The 17,992-nt window shown below is 45.8% G+C and overlaps 1 protein-coding gene across 1 annotated transcript in view; it reads left to right on the forward strand.

Annotated features, from left to right (window-relative positions):
* The first annotated feature begins 10,650 nt into the window (after positions 1–10,650).
* Positions 10,651–17,992, forward strand: part of TG (thyroglobulin) — a 439,344-nt gene continuing 432,002 nt past the window's right edge. The window contains exon 1 of the mRNA XM_089685945.1: positions 10,651–10,818. Coding sequence (XP_089542071.1) covers positions 10,755–10,818 — 64 coding nt within the window. The 5' untranslated portion in view covers positions 10,651–10,754. The remainder of the gene's footprint in view (positions 10,819–17,992) is intronic.

The following is a 17,992-nucleotide window of genomic DNA, read 5'->3' on the forward strand; positions in this document are numbered from 1 at the left end:
TAATTAGCTGCGAATAAAGAAGAGTAGGAAGCAGTCAACTGGGTACCAAGGTAGTCAATGGAGTATGACGCTCACTTGAAAGGAAAGTGGAACTGTAGACGTGTGACTAGGTCAGACTCCAAGGTGACATTAGGAGCCACAGTTTTGTCTAGATAAATCCATAGGCCTGATTTCACAGAGTCATGTGAAAGAACTCACTGAACAGTGGGGAGAGTGATAAGCAGGTTAGAAGGGCGTCATCCGTGAAAAGATTAGATTAATACTCATGGCCTGTGTAGGGAATACCCTTCACTTTGCGGTCAGCCCGCAGGATCATCGCCAGTGGTTCCAGTGCTAAAATGAAGAGGGCTAAGGATAGGGGGCACCCTTGTCTTGTGCCTCTGAAAATAAAAAAGGGGGCGGAGAAGAACCCAGCATATTTTACTGAAGCAGAACGGCCCGAATATAGGACTTGGATCCAGGTCAATATAGCCTCCTTGAACCCCCAGTAGGATAACGCAAAGTGCAGGTACTCCCAAGACAGGGAGTCAAAGGCTTTATAAATATCTAAAGAGAGTAGGAATCCTGGAATTTTCAATTGATGAAGTAGGTGTATGAGGTGGATCACCTTGCGGATGTTCCAAGGCGTCTTCCACCTTTTTAGGGATCTAGAGCTATGGGCCCGGAGAGCGCCAAGGGAGGGTGAAGAGTCCTGTTTCAAAGCATTAAAATAATTAGTAAGGTTTGGAGCCAGGAGCGTAGAAAATTTCTTCTAATAGAGGCCAGATAAACCTTCTGGGCCAGGGGCTGTAAAGTGCCGGCAAAGGTTTTGATGTCTTGGAGAACCTTGGTCTCAGTGATACGAGCATTCAGAGCATCATGTGCTGCTTTTGGATAGAGTGGGGAGCTTCAGGTTGTGAAATAAAGCTTCCGCTTGATCCAGGGGGAATGGGTCAGATTTAGCATAGAGCTGTGGGAAAGTCCACAAAGCCTAATACAATCTGCTGGGGGTACAGCATCCCATGGGCAGCATGGAAAGTAAATCCAACTCTGCAGTCAGGGTCTTATGAGCCGTGGTGAGGTGAGCCTTCCAGCGTGCGTCTGCATCAGCTAGGAGAGAACGTAGTTCAGATAGGCGTTGTTCCCTGTCACGTTTTTTGGAGGCAGCCAACTAAATGATATGGCCATGGACGGTGGCCTTATGGGCCTGCCATTGAGGCACTACCAATGAGACAGAGCCAACATTGTCCACAAAATAGGTTTGGATTGACTGAATAAGTTGACAAGTAGCCTGAGTGGATAGCAGAGATTCATTAATACGCCAATGTGGGGGGCACTGGGCCAGGTCTGCAAGGGTGATTAATAGGACCAATGGATCATGTTCTGACCAGGGTGAGGAAGGAATAGATATTTTCCGCACGAAAGAAAGCTGAGGAATGTGCATAAATGCATGATTAATCCTGCAGAAGCTGTCACGGGGGTAACAGTACAATGTGACGTCACGGGCGGTCGGGTGGAGTTCCCTCCAGACATCAGCAAAACCATGAGTCTGCAGAAGAGAGCGCATAAGAGCTTACTGTGCTGAGTTGTGGAAGGGAACTGCACCCTGCGCATAACGCCTGTCCATAGCAGAGTTAAGAGCGATATTAGAGTCTCCCAGAAGAAGGTGAAGGCCCTTCTGGTGCTGAGAAATCACTGTGCATCAATGGGAAAAGAATCTATTAAACCTATTAGAGCGAGCAGCAATGGAGGTGTTCAAATTGGTGTGACTCTGACTTTGTGGTTCCGCACCGATTAGAAAATAAGGTTCCTGCACTATTTCTTACAATTTCAGTTGCGACTTCCATAGACATCTGCACATGAAGTCACACAGATGTCAGCCAGGTTGCAGTCGCACTGACATGTGGCTTTGAAATCATGCGACTTCAAGTGAAGTTGCGCGTTTTTAAAGTCAGATTCAGTGTCAACGGACAGTAACTGTTTGCCTATTGAAACTGCATGTAAATCCGTTCTGTGTGAATGGGACAAAATCAAATGTTTTCAGGCTTTAAGCTCTGCCAATCAAATGTGTGAATGCAGGAAAATACGTCCGTATGGCTACTAGATGGAGTAGAGTTGGAGAGATGGGCCAGTAATGTCACACCTACCCCACCTTGGATTACAATAGTATGGTGAAATAGGTCTAAAGCTGCCAACATCCCTTGCGACTAATAGAAAAAGTATTCCCTACAGGTGGGACTTTAAGGGCAGCACCATTCAACAAGCCAATAAAGGAAAACACAAAGTAAAATCCATGATAGTTTATTATACATCCACTAAAAGAAAAACTGTACCGACAATTTTGTGGTCATGATTGGATTCCATTGCATACAAGATCATTCCTATAGCAATTTGTAGCCAAGCATCTGACACATTTCCAGATTCATAGAATACTCTTCTTCAGGGATGCAATAGCTGACTATAGTACATTCCGTATGTTTAGAGCTTTTGGTATGACCACATAAATGCATTAAAAATCAGGATATTTCAAGCTGCTGCTGACATTCCACCACGGTAAGTCCAAGGCCACTGAGGTTGCCATGAGGCACAAAGGATGGAAAGATTGCCAATGATTATATAGGGGCAGATTGGGTAAAGGGCTGTGCTTTAAACCTTGGAAAGGTATATATGAACATTTGGACGGAATTTGTAATAAGAAAAAAAGAGGATCCTATAGTATAGCTAGGGTAGGTCCAATGGGGTAACTCACCGCCTATAGGGAGAGTAAAGAAAAGCCAGTTTGTAGCACCCAGTCTCCAAAAATTGGAGGTTGTAAGGATCTTCTCAAGCAGTGTTTCACAAGCAAACAGCATAGTATGTCTGCACAATACTCCCCACCTTGTGCAACCCAAGAACACTTTGCGTTCATTCAGAAAATGCTTTGCAGCTGATCTTCTGTGTTCTCAATGCAGCAGGCACAGAACCTGGAAGCAAGTGGAGATCACTGGATTTGCAGTGTCTACTTGGAGTGCCTACTTCATTTCTACCTTTCAGGAACATCGGCCAGGTATAGTATATACATAGATATATGGGTCCAATAAAATATCCATACCTGAAATTCATCTTTAAGTTGCTAATTCTGAATGTCTGCTGTTTCATTAAGCAGTAAGGTGTTGTTTAAACTTCTAAATAAAACTGAGATGGAAGCCTCCTTGAATATATAAAAATGCTGAAAAACAATACAATTTTTAAAGAAAAAAATTAGCCCTTTGATTAAATCTTTGTAATAACATTATAAAGTAAAATGACGCCATATATGCTCCAGAAGATGAAGAGGTTTATTTATTGGTTCTTACACCCATGAACTGAGAAGTCTGATCTCAGATCTGAATGTTCCGTTCAACCTCTCACAGATTCATCTCACTCCAGTAACCGGCTCAAGATGTCGGAACATAAACAGCTGCGTGGCAGGATGACTCTGCAGTCTAATGTTCAGTTCGCCTGACCTCTGCTTTCAGTATGATAATTACATGGCAGGGGCATGCTGGGACATTTAGTTTCCGAATAGTTGGACATCTCTTGGGGCTATTTACAAGGGCACATATGGACAGGTGTTCATGTCAAATGCAGCCCTTTCCATTTGAACATCGTGCAATAGGACATGCTGCATCTGAAGAAACTCAGTGTAGGCTCCGATTGTCATCTATGCAAGTGGCTCTCATTGAGACCAGGGCCCAGTAAAATTTTCAAAATCTTCCATGGTCCAACATAAAAAAAAAGCAAAGTATGGAAAAACAAAATATACATTTAAATGCTAAAGGGCTCTGGATGGGGTTGGGAGTCACTGTGGGAAAATAAGGTTAAGGCTTCTCTCGAGGCGCTGGTAGTCTCTCCAGGGGATTTCCACGGGCGTGGGAGACTGGAGTCCACTGTAGAGCTTGGAGGGGGATTCACTGATGTTGGAGACTGGGGGAACTGGATTCTCTGCAGCAAGCTAGAGGTGGCTGGGGGTACTGTGAGATGTTGATGGGCACAGGACTGAGGACTCTCTGTAGGCACTGTGTTACGTTGTGGGGTTGCTGTGGGAAGTTGGGTGGCACTATGGAAAGTTAGGAAGTCAGCAGCTGACTGGAGGCCTGGGAAGATGGAGGCCATGGCAAGCCAGTAGGCCACAGCCCGTGGTTGAGAGCCAGTGATTTACACTACTCCACTGAAGTATTAAAAGTCAACTGAATCGGCTGACCTGTGCTTGATGTAAATTTTAAATGAAAAATATGTTGCCAGTATACCTTTATTTTCTACAGAAGAAATCATCACCTTGCTCAGAATGTCATACAATAAAGTGCAATGTTTTAGAACCACCAGGAGTCCCTTCATTAGGCAATATGACATGGCGGTGTTGCTTTTCCTGATGACAGTCATGTTAAGCTCTAACTCTCACATCCATTTGGGTTCACCAGCATTACCAAGCATTTTGCTGCTCTTTCCATTCCTGGTGAAGTGCTGTGACAAAGGCAAGTGCCTTGATTTCAGTAGGAACTGTTCCTGCCAAGATATTCTGCTGGGGATATTTAAATGGGCCGCTGCTGCCAATCTGTTCACATGGCACATTGATGGTGAGTACTTTTACTGAAATGTGGTACTTCAACTATCGCTGTTCTCTAGCTGGTCTAAAACCGCTTTTGACCTAAAGGGACGCATTTTGGATGCCATGGACGTTTCTCAGTTTCCAGGCAGAAAGAACGGTAAAAATGCAGGCAGGGCACAGGACAAAGCACTCGGGACAAGATGTATGTGAAATGGTTTGATACAGGAATGTTATACTATCAGATTTTAGTGTATTTAATGAATGTCACTTTTTTTTACATTTTTGAATTTCCTGCCGGTTCCGTTCCCTGTGCGTCCTGTACGTCCTGATGCTCGAAGGGAACGGAACCCGGAAGATGGATGCCGGCATCGGCCAGAGGAGATGGCCGGGAATGCTGCAGGGGGGACATCACCGGAGCGAAGGACATGGTAAATGCAGGAGGGAACCTGGAGCAACGCTGCAGGATATTCCCGAGTGTAGCTCGGGGTTACCGTTTGTGGTGCTGAAACTTTACCCCGAGCTACACTTGGGAATACCGCCAGTGGGGGTTAAAAGATTAAAAAAAAATTGTTTTTTATTCTAGATGACTGGCGGTATGGTCCACTTGCTCACTTTGTATCAACACTTCCACAACCACTGAGGATGCTGGAGAATCAGTACCCATTTGAGAAATTGTTGAATGTAACTATAGCCCCGAAACATGGCACCTCTAGGATATATAAGATCCTTGGGGATATAGAGAATACTGACCCTCCTCAGTCCTTGGAAATATGGGTGTTGGGATTAAAGTTGAACGAACAACACAGGAATCATTTATTTAAATTAGCACATGTGGTAACAAATATGAACACAGTGGAAATGAATGATAAATGTATGGCCAGATGGTATATCACACCAAGTATAGCACATAAATAACAAGCAGAGAGGTATATTAGAGAGGTTGTGGGGGAAGAGGCACAATGGCACATATTTGGTGGGAATGTCCGAAGATACAAGAATATTAGAAGGTTATATTACAACATGTTCAGGAGATATGTGGGACTATTATACAGAGGGATCCGTGGAGCTGTTTATTTTATAAATTTGATTCTTTCAAGAATATGGTACCTTACCATCTAGTTAGTGCGGCTAAGGGCCTGATCCCTAAATTTTGGCTTGTCCCTGATCCTCCAAGTATGAATGATTGGGGTAATAGAGTGGAAAATATTTATACGATGGAGGAGCTGTGTCATATTGAAGAGGATAAAATGGAAAAAAATTAGGAAAACATGGAGTCAGTGGTTGGCCTTTAAAACAACAAAAAAATGTGTGGATCTACTTGGAATTTAAGTAAATGATTATTGAGGGGAGCATGTAGGCGGGCCCACAGAGAAGAGGGGACAGGAGGAAGGGAACACAGATATAGACTGATAATGACGAAAGTTAGAAACTAGGAAACTGGCGCAGCTTTAGAGTTTTAGGGAATGTGGAAGGGGTGAGGGGGAGATTAGGAATATTATGATATGAGTTATTTAGGATGTACGGGAGGAGCTTGTTATTGTATGTGCTTTCTTTTCCCCAACTTATGTTTATTTGATGTTCCTTTTTTTTGTATTTCAAAGGAAAAAAAACCTAATAAAAGATATAATAAAAGTCTACCTAGAAGAATTGATTCTGGCTTGAAGAAAAAGGATGGTCACACCAAATATTGATTTGATTTGGATTTATTCTCTGTTTGTTTACTTCCCATTTTGTTAAATATTAAAAACAAACTATTAACACTTCTGTTTCTTAATTTACAGCATTTTTTCACACCTGCCTAAAACTTTTGTACAGTAGTGTGTATGTATTACTTTATCTTAAAGCGATAGTAAAGGCCATAGTTTTTTATGTAAAATAAAAAAGAGGTTATGTTAACCTACTGCAACGATATTGCTGGCACTGTCAGCTTCTCCTTCCTTTGAGTACTTCCTTAGCAAGCCTGGTGCTCCTGAGCTGGCTGTGTGTATCCATAGGCATACACAGTGCCAGTAAGCCACACCCCCACTCCCTCTTTAAAGGAGCTTGACTGACAGCAACAGGAGCCTATGGCAGGAGCCTTCTCCCCAGTGTTTCCTGTGAAACCAGGAAGAGAGAGGAGAGGTGTTGGAGCCGGAGACAGGAACCAGGTAAGTGTGTAGGGACAGAAAATGGTAGTATGGGTGGTGGGGAGTTTTTTTTTTTTTTTTTTTTACCTTAGTGCTGGAAATGCATTAAGGTAAAAACCTTTATGCTTTAGAATTATTGCTAATTAATTAGTGTTTAACCTTCCTAGCAGTAATTCCCAGTGTGGCTCGGGGTTAATTTACACTACCAAAAACGGTAACACCGAGCCACACTCAGGATTACTCAGTAGTGCTTCTCCTGCGATCCCCCGATCCTTACCTTGTCCTTCGATGCCCCGATCCTTACCTTTTCCTTCGATCCCCCGATCCTTACCTTGTCCTTCGATCCCCCGATCCTTACCTTGTCCTGCGATCCCCCGATCCTTACCTTGTCCTGCGATCCCCCGATCCTTACCTTGTCCTGCCATCCCCCGATCCTTACCATGTCCTGCCATCCCCCGATCCTTACCATGTCCTGCCATCCCCCGATCCTTACCATGTCCTGCCATCCCCCAATCCTTACCTTGTCCTGCGATCCCCCAATCCTTACCTTGTCCTGCCATCTCCCGATCTTTACCTTGTCCTGCCATCCCCCGATCCTTACCTTGTCCTGCCATCCCCCCGATCCTTACCTTCTCCTGCGATCCCCCCGATCCTTACCTTGTCCTGCAATCCCCCAATCCGTACCTTGTCCTGCGATCCCCCCGATCCTTACCTTGTCCTGCAATCCCCCGATCCTTACCTTGTCCTGCGATCCCCCCAATCCTTACCATTTGATGCGATCCCCCGATCCTTATCTTGTCCCGCGATCCCCCGATCCTTATCTTGTCCCGCGATCCCCCGATCCTTACCTTGTCCCGCGATCCAAGGATCCTTACCATGTCCCGCGATCCCCCGATCCTTACCTTGTCCCGCGATCCAAGGATCCTTACCATGTCACGCGATCCCCCGATCCTTACCATGTCACGCGATCCCCCGATCCTTACCTTGTCCCGCGATCCCCCCGATCCTTACCTTGTTCCGCTTTCCCCCGATCCTTACCTTGTCCCACGATTCCCCGATCCTTACCTTATCCTGTGATCCCCCGATCCTTACCTTGTTCCGCTGTCCCCCGATCCTTACCATGTCCCGCTGTCCCCCGATCCTTACCTTGTCCCGCGATCCCCCCGATCCTTACCTTGTCCCGCGATCCCCCGATCCTTACCTTGTACCTCGATCCCCCGATCCTTACCTTGTTCCGCTGTCCCCCGATCCTTACCTTGTCTCACGATTCCCCGATCCTTACCTTATCCTGTGATCCCCTGATCCTTACCTTGTTCCGCTGTCCCCCGATCCTTACCATGTTCCGCTGTCCCCCGATCCTTACCATGTTCCGCTGTCCCCCGATCCTTACCTTGTCCCGCGATCCCCCCGATCCTTACCTTGTCCCGCGATCCCCCCGATCCTTACCTTGTCCCGCGATCCCCCCGATCCTTACCTTGTCCCGCGATCCCCCCGATCCTTACCTTGTCCCGCGATCCCCCGATCCTTACCTTGTACCGCGATCCCCCGATCCTTACCTTGTCCCGTGATCCCCCGATCCTTACCTTGTTCCACGATCTCCCGATCCTTACTTTCTCCCGCGATCCCCTGATCCCAACCTTCTCCTGCGATCCCCCGATCCTTACCTTCTCCTGCGATCCCCCCATCCTTACCTTGTCCCCCGATCCTTACCTTGTCCCGCGATCTCCTGATCCTTACCTTCTCCTGCGATCCTGCGATTTCCTCCCGCTGTCTCCTCTGGCTGATGCCAGCATCCGTCTCTTGGGTTCCGTTCCCTGCGACCATCGGGACGTAGCAGTGCGGAACCGGTGGGAGATTTAAAAAAGTAAAAACATGACGTACACACAATACATTGTAATCTGTTAGTATTCCATTACTGTATGAAACCATTTCCCCTCAGTTTTGTCCCGAGTGCTTTGTCCTGCGCCCTGCCTGCACTTTTACTGTTTTTTCTGCCTGGAAACTGAGAAACGTCCATGGCGTCCAAAAAGCGTCCCTTTAGGTCAAAAGTGGTTTTAGACCGGCTAGAGAACAGCGATAGTAAATCAGAACCACTTGCAGAATTGAGTGATAATGATTCGTGGGGAAAATTCATCATCAGACACTGAAAGTGATGACAGCGACGATGGTGCGACTGAGCTCAGTGATGTGCCAACTTGGCGCTCTATTTCAAATTTCAGTGTTTTTGGTTTGATTATATTATCGAATGAAATTTATTATTATATTATTTTTTATGATTATTTGTTTTAATTTATGATTTCGTGTTTCACACCCGGGATGTTTACTAGACTCTTGTTCGGACAGATTTCAGTGAGTTATTCCTAAGAATTACAGGCCGACAATATAAAACAACATATTTCCATGCAAAACAATGTACCGCTTTGACATTCAAAAATATTGATTAGTGAAACCGCCAGGGAGGTTAATACAGATTGTTGGAAATAAAGAATCCCAAATCTCAGCATATACTTCCATTTACACTTGTTGCCCATAGAAGCCAGTCAGTATCCTGTTATCACTTCTGCTGATTAGAGTTCAAAATGAAGTAGGATTCTGAGCAGAAGTCATTTCTTTGTTAGCCCATTTATCCCCTTGGGGGGGGTGGGGGGTAAAAATCTGTGCAAAAAACTTGAATCAATATCTAACAGATAATTTTTTTTAAGCTAAAGGGGCATTCATTGATGTGGAAATAGGAGGCAGAGATAGGTCTAGTACGGGTGTCGGCAACCCGCGGCTCCAGAGCCGCATGCGGCTCTTTTTCACCTTTGCTGCGGCTCCGGAGCACACTGCCCACCAGGTGACAGGCAATAGGGTTGCCATAGCTCAGTGGTCGGCAAGTCGCGGCTCTTTACACATTTTAATGCGGCTCTTCTGTGTGCCGGGCGTCCGCTCCCCTCCCTCCTCTCGGGCGGCCGCCCCAAAAGTCAGGACTCTGCAGCTAGCCCAGCAATGGGCAAACTACGGCCCGGCGGACCTTTTAACCCGGCCCGCGGAGCGTGGCAAACATTGGCTGTCAGGATGTAGGCGGGGCAGCGTGACAAACTCTTCTCCTCTCACAGTCCGCCCTGAAGACCGGAACGGCGCGGGAACACGGCGAGAGGAATGCGCGGAGCAAAGGTAAGTGAATTGACACAATATGGGGAATGAATTACTATAGGGGGGATGAATTACTATAGGGGGGATGAATTACTATATGGGGGATGAATTACTATAGGGGGGATGAATTACTATATGGGGGATGAATTACTATATGAGGGATGAATTACTATATGGGGGATGAATTACTATGGGGGATGAATTACTATGGGGGATGAATTACTATATGGGGGATGAATTACTATGGGGGATGAATTACTATGGGGGATGAATTACTATGGGGGATGAATTACTATATGGGGGATGTATTTTCAGTTTTAAAAATGTGGCTCTCAAAATAAATTTCAATCGTGGTTTTGGCGAGATTTGGCTCAGTTGAAAAAAAAGGTTGCCCACCACTGACCTAAGGCTATGATTGTGATTATGACGATACACTGTGGCCCTGATTAACCCTTTGCTTACTGGGCCCTTAAACCCCCTTCATGACCAGAGCGCTTTTTGCAATATATGCAGTGTCGGATTTGTTTTAAATGTTGCAATGGTTTTGCGGCTCCCAGTCTTTTTTTCCCTTCGGAAACGGGTCCAAGTGGCTCTTTATGTCTTAAAGGTTGCAGACCCCTGGTCTAGTAGTACCTATCTCTGCCTCCTATTTCCACTACAATGAATGCCCCTTTGGCTTAAAATAAAGTATCTTTTGGATATTGCTTTGAGTTTTGTGCACAGATTTTTACCCCCCCCCCCCTCCCAATGGTTAATGTAGCAGACACTTCATCCCACTCCATTAAACATATAATAGCTTACGTACGTCACTGCATGAGTCTGCAAATTAGTCCTGCACACCTCCTTCTCTTTCCCAGATATAAAGGCAGCAGCATTTTTTCTGAACCTTGGCTTGTCCATCACCCCCAACTGACTTTGGAGGAGGGGGGGGCAACAACAGAAACATAATGGTCCAGCTATCTGTTATCACATTTATCTGTGTCATTGGTACGGCTTCTGCTACAGTAGCAGGTGAGTAATGACTTGGGTGTATCTCACACATAAGATCGCATCTATTACCTGTTTGTTCTACTATTATAAGGGCTCATGTACACTGCAGCTCATAAACTCACATTTAGGAGCTTCTCTGCGTTTTTTTCAGCAGCCCCTGAACTCTCCCTAATGTTTTCCTATGTGTCCATGTACACATCGTTGTTTACAGGCAGTTGAGTTTACAGTTGTTTTTTTTGAACGCACCAAACTTGCATTCAGGAGAAGATTTTATCAGCGTTTCAAACGCTTGTAAACGCGGCTAAGCGTTTGCGTTTAGAAGCGTTTTTAACTGTTCCATATCCAGATGCTGTCCAGAGCCTTTTTTCATCATCAGAAATGCAGGCAAAGCGTTTTCCATGTATTCAAATGGACCCGGTACACCAGCGCAGTCAGTTCCAGGTTTTGCGTGAAGGAAACAATGGTAGAATGTGCCGCATTATGCTCATGATGGGATCCATAGTGAATACAACCAGAAAAGACAGGTCATCTCAACACATACTGCTCTCCCTGCTTCTGCTCTCTCTATTTCTCTCAAAATGTCTGAAATAGTAAATTTTTGTATTTGTTTTCAGTGCATTCTGGGCATTTGGGAAGGTCTCTTGAGGTTATCTTTAAAAACGCTTCTAAATGCAAACACACATAATGCAAACGCAATAACGTATGCAAACGCGGCTAAACTGACGTTTTTTTAACCCACGTTTTCAAGCAGTCAGTTTCCACCGTTCAGAAGAGTTTTCCAAACGTCCCGTGTACATGATTTCTTACAGTCATTTATTTTTTTTTTTTCAGACACTTTATAGGCTGACCATTCTCTAATAGCCAGAACCAATCCCAAAACTTTGAGTCATTATGTGGCTTTTGTCTCAACCATGGCATCAGTTTCTTGTGAATGGATCAGAGGAATATATGCTCAGACCACCAATCTAATCATAGGGCATATTATTAGTGCAGTGAATGTAACATTTACCAAATATTCACTGCTGGTGAATCAATCAATGAGCAGCAATATTTCACATACAGTTTTTAGAAGCCACTGTAGTATTGTCCAAGCCAGGGGCGGACTGACAACTCATGGGGCCCCCGGGCAATAGGATCATGGGGCCCCTGTGTCCTTGCCCAAACTAAAAAAAATCATATGAAAAAGGTACCAGGGGCATCTCATGGGGCCCCCTGCTGACCCTGGGCCCTCGGGCAGTGCCTGAGTTTCCAAATGGTCAATTCGCCCCTGGTCCAAGCCTTCCCTAAACGTCACCCTGCAGCCAGGCGCAAGGTAGTTTAACAGCCGGGAACACACACATTTTCGCTCGTCATCTCCAATGATCAGTTTAGGGGTAACTAATTACAGTTAAGGGCAGAATTTCCTTAAAGTGAACTAATTTTTTTGTTGTGAAATAACAAGCATGTCTATACCAGGGGCAGACTGACCATTTGTAAACTCGGGCACTGCCCGAGGGCCCGGGGTCAGTAGGGGACCCCATGAGATGCCCCTGGTACCTTTTTCATAGGCTTTTTTGAGTTTGGGCAAGGACACAGGGGCCTCATGATCCCCTATTGCCCGGGGGCCCCATGAGTTGTCAGTCCGCCCCTGGTCTATACTTACCTGCTGTGTGCAGTGGTTTTGCACAGAGCAGCCCAGATCCTCCTCTTCTCAGGTCCCCCGCAGGCTCTCCTGTCTCCTCCTGTCTGTCGGGTGCCCCCACAGCAAGCAGCTTGCTATGGGGGCACCCACTGCTCTGTGTATCCATTTACACATGGAGCTGCGGTTTGGCCCCACCCCCTCATTGGCTGACTGGCTGTGATCAACAGCAGCAAGAACCAGTGGCTCCAGCTTGCTGTCTCAGCCAATGAGGAGGCAGAGACCTGGGATAGCCGAGGCTGTTATTCACATCATTGGATCATGATGAGGCTCAGGTAAGTATTGAGGGGGCTAGGGGCACTGCTGCACACAGAAGGTTTTTTACTTAATTCATAGAATGCATGGAGATAAAAAAACCTTCAGTCTTTACAACTACTTTAAGTAGCAACCTTGAGCAAGGTCCCAATGTCAAAGAGGGGTTAAATGGAGAATGCTCCTCTGGACACCAGCCAGTGTTCCATTTTTCAGACACATGCTGACTATAAAGCACCAGAGGGGTAGCAAAGCACCCCGTCCCCAAAATCCCACATTGCCCCGCCCATCATCCCTTTGATGCGGTGCAGTTGTCCTGTCCCCTTAGCAGAAAAACACCCCCAAATCAGAATGTTTCCACCACCATGTTTGACAGTTGGGATGGTGTTCTTGGGGTCATAGGCAGCATTCCTCCTCCTCCTCCTCCAAAAACGACGAGTTGAGTTGATGCCAAAGAGCTGGAGTTTGGTCTCATCTGACCACAACACATTAAACCAGTCCTCCTCTGCATCAATCAGATATTCAGTAGAAAACTTCAGACGGGCCTGGACATGTGCTTTCTTGAGCAGAGGGACCTTGCAGGCACTGCAGGATTTCAGTCCTTGTCGGCGTAGTGTGTTACCAATTGTTTTCTGGGTGACTGTGGTCCCAGCTGCCTGGAGATCATTGACAAGATCCTCACTTGTAGTTCTGGGATGATTCCTCACTGTTCCCATGACCATTGACACTCCACAATGTGAGATCTTGCATGGTGCACCAGACCTAGGGAGACTGACAGTTGTTTTGTGTTTCTTCCATTTGTGAATGATTGCACCAACTGTTGTCACCTTCTCACCAAGCTGCTTGTAGATGGTTTTGTAGCCCAGTCCAGGCTTGTGTAGGTCTACAATCTTTTCCCTGACATCCTTGGACAGCTCTTTGGTCTTTGTCATGGTGGAGAGTTTGGAATCTGATGGTTTGATTGCTCCTGTGGACAGGTGTCTTTTATACAGGTAACAAAATGAGATTAGCAACACTCCCTTTAAGAGACTGCTTCTAATCTCAGCTTGTTACCTGTATGAAAGACACCTGGTAGCCAGAAATCCTGCTGAATGATAGGGGATCAAATACTTATTTCCCTCATGAACATGCAAATCAGTGCATCATTTGTTAGAAGTGCATTTCTTTTGAATTTTGTGTTCTGTCTCTCAGTGTTACAATACACCGAACATTCGATTTTTAGACTGATCATATCTTTATGAGTGGACAACATTTAAAATCCGCAGGGGACCAAACACGCATTTCCTTCACTGTATCTAAACACAAGAACAATATTGTAATATGTTGCATCTTCTCAGTTCTTAGCTGTGGTGGCTGCATTAGTTTTCTTTTTTGAAGCCTTTTTCATTATTATGATTGGATTATCTTGCTAGTAACACACTTCCTGTCCTAGGGTGACAATGCTAATTACCATACTGTATCTATGGAGGAGCAGCATTGTCACCCTAGGCCAGGGGTCTCCACACTTTCTAAACTGTTCTTCAAGCTTTAGGGGGGCCAGACTATGACCAGTGGGAATAAGCAGTATAGCATCATTGTTTTGATTGGGAGGAATAGTGCTCCCTTGTTGGTATCAGTGGAAGGGATAGTGCCCTATTGATGGTATCAGTAGGAGAGATAGTGCCCCATTGTTGGTGTCAGTGGGGGGAGGGTTACAGTAGTAGGAGAAATAATGCCCTATCACTGGTGTCAGTGGAAGGAATAGTGCTGCATTGTTGGTGACAGTGAAGGAATAGCACCCCATTGTTAGAGTCAATGGGAGGAATGGTACCCCATTGTTGGTGTCAGTGGGAGGAGAAATAGTGCCCCATCATTGGTGTCTGTAGGAGGGGGAATAGTGCCCTGTCACTGGTGTCAGTGGGGAGAATAGTGCTCCATTGTTGGTATCAATGGAAGGAATAGCGCCACATTGTGGGTGTCAGTGGAAGGAATAGTGCTCCATTGTTGGTATCAATGGAAGGAATAGCGCCCCATTGTTGGTATCAATTGAAGGAATAGCGCCCCATTGTTGGTATCAATTGAAGGAATAGTGCCTTATTGTTGGTATCAGTTGAAGGAATAGCGCCCCATTGTTGGTGTCAATGGAAGGAATAGCGCCCCATTGTTTGTGTCAATGGAAGGAATAGCGCCCCATTGTTGGTATCAGTGGAAGGAATAGCGCCCCATTGTTGGTATCAATGGAAGGAATAGCGCCCCATTGTTGGTATCAATGGAAGGAATAGCGCCCCATTGTTGGTATCAGTGGGAGGAATAGTGCCCCATTGTTGGTATCAGTGGAAGGAATAGTGCCCCATTGTTGGTATCAGTGGAAGGAATAGTGCCCCATTGTTGGTGTCAATGGAAGGAATAGTGCTCCATTGTTGGTGTCAGTAACAGGAATAGTGCCCCATTGTTGGTGTCAATGGGACGAATAGTGCTCCATTGTTGGTGTCAGTAACAGGAATAGTGCCCCATTGTTGGTGTCAATGGGAGGAATAGTGCCCCATTGCTGGTGTCAGTAAGAGGAATCGCACCCTACTTTTGGTGTCAATTGGAGAAATAGTGCTCCATTGTTGGTGTCGGTAAGAGGAATAGTGCCCCATTGTTGGTATCAATGAGAGGAAAGGTGCCCCATTGGTGGTGTCATTGGGAGGAATAGCGCCCCATTGTTGGTGTCAATTGGAGGAATAGTGCTCCATTGTTGGTGTTGGTAAGAGAAATAGTGCCCCATTGTTAGTATCAATGGGAGGAATGGTGCCCCACTGTTGGCGTCAGTGAGAATAGCACCCCATTGTTGGTGTCAGTGAGAAGAATAGCACCCCATTGTTGATGTCAATGGGAGGAATAATGCCCCATCAGTTGTGTCCATGGCAGGAAAGGAGCCCCGTAATTGATGTAAGATATTGGAATAGTATCCAGAGGGCTAGAGAAAGGCGAGCAAAGGGCCACATCCAGCCCCCAGGCTGCAGTTTGAAGGCCACTTCCCTAAGCCAATACTAGAGTTAGAATGGTTTCCAGTCACCTCTGAAGACTACAGAACATCTTCCCATTATGTTATGAAGAATATGAATGGAAAATGTTCTGTAGTTCTTGAAGACAGCCAGGAACAATGTTGGTTGAGAACAGTAAGGCAGAAAGAACAGGAAGTTATGGGCTCACTGGGTTTGTGGCGGGATCAACAGACATTTTTGCATTTGATGAACAAGTACAGTATAACAAAACCTGTTCATTGGGATCTTTAACAGACCAAAAGGGAGCAAATAAGAGAAGTTTGTTCTCAGGGATGACATATGAGCCGGGCCTTCCTGTCCTTCCGGGATTGGATCGTACCTGTATTGTCTCCCTCTGGTTTGTAAAGCCCTGAGCAAACTGTTGGCGCTATATAAAGTCTATTTCTATGTTATTATTCGCCTGGGGTTGTATTTTTCCAGTAGCTGAGGGACTTTTTTCAATTCAAGTAACTGGTTGGACATCTGAGTGCTGAGGACTAAATATTACATACAAACTGTGCATTATAATAATATCATCCACTACTGCAGCCTCTTGTTGCCTGTCTTTAGATCATATTCCTTTTCTACCACTAGATGTCACTAGAAGGACTGTATTCGGAGTCTATTAACTCACTCATACACTATATTTCCCAAAGTATTGGTCGGCCTGCCTTTACACGCACATGAAGTTTAATGGCCCCCCAGTCTTAGTCCGTAGGGTTCAATATTGAGTTGGCCCCGCCCTTTGCAGCTATAAGAGCTTCAACTCTTCTGGGAAGGCCGTCCACAAGGTTTAGGAGGGTGTCTATGGGAAGGTTTGACCATTCTTCCAGAAGTGCATTTGTCAGGTCAGGCACTGATGTCGGGGGAGGAGGCCTGGCTCACAGTCTCTGCTCTAATTCATCCCAAAGGTGTTCTATGGGGTTGAGGTCAGGACTCTGTGCAGGCCAGTCATGTTCCTCCACCCCAAACTGGCTCCTCCATGTCTTTATGGACCTTGCTTTGTACACTGGTGTGCAGTCATGTTGGAACAGGAAGGGGCCATCCCCAAACTATTCCCACAAAGTTGGAAGCATGAAATTGTCCAAAACGTCTTGGTATGCTGACACCTTAAGAGTTCCCTTCACTGGAACTAGGGGGCCAAGCCCAACCCCTGAAAAACAACCCCACACCATAATCCCCCCTCCACCAAACTTTACACTTGGCACAATGCAGTCAGGCAAGTACTGTTCTGGCAACTGCCAAACCCAGACACATCCATGGGATTGCCAGACAGAGAAGCGTGATTGGTCACTCCAGAGAACACGTCTCCATTGTTCTAGAGTCCAGTGGTGGCGTGCTTTACACCACGGCATCCAACGCTTTGCATTGCACTTGGTGATGTACGGCTTGGATGCAGCTGCTCGGACATGGAAACCCATTCCATGAATCTCTCTACGCACTGTTGTTGTGCTAATCTGAAGGCCACATGAAGTATGGAGGTCTTTAGCCATTGACTCTGCAGATAGTTGACAACTTCTGCGCACAGTGCTCTTCAGCATGCGCTGACCTCCCTCTGTCATTTTCCGTGGCCTACCACTTGGTGGCTGAGTTGCTGTTGTTCCCAGTTGCTTCCACTTTGTTATAATCCCACTAACAGTTGAGCGTGGAATATTTAGTAGCCAGGAAATGTCACAGATGGACTTATTGCACAGGTGACCACCTATCACGGGACCACGCTTGGAGTCACTGAGCTCCTGAGAGCGACCCATTCTTTCACAAATGTTTGTAGAAGCAGTCTGCATGCCTAGGGGCTTGATTGTATACACCTGTGTCCATGAAGGTGATTGGAACACCTGAATCCAATGATTTGGAGGGCTGGCCCAATACTTTTGGCAATATAGTGTATATTTTTTGGCACTGGTAGATCTAAACAAGATTGTACAGTTATATTGTAATGTGTGTGATGAGCTTTAAATAGATAGACTCCTTCAAGGTGTGACATTTACTGTCCTGGGAAGAATGTCCCTTCGCCTTAATGTGTAGAAGTCCTGACTTGTAGAACTTTTCTTCCTATGTTGGTCCATCCATGGGAGGTAGTATAGTCTCCCAGGTTTTTGTATTCCTCGCTACACTGTACTATACACTCACTGGCCACTTTATTAGGTCCACCTTGCTAGTACCGGGTTGGACCCCCTTTTGCCTTAATTCTTCATTGCATAGATCCAACAAGGTGTTGGAAACATTCCTGAGATTTTGATCCATAGTGACATGAGTT

This window comes from Staurois parvus, unplaced genomic scaffold (genome assembly GCF_062004578.1).
Source record: "Staurois parvus isolate SC_StPar_1 unplaced genomic scaffold, SC_StPar_1.0 ptg000389l, whole genome shotgun sequence".
NCBI lineage: Eukaryota > Metazoa > Chordata > Amphibia > Anura > Ranidae > Staurois > Staurois parvus.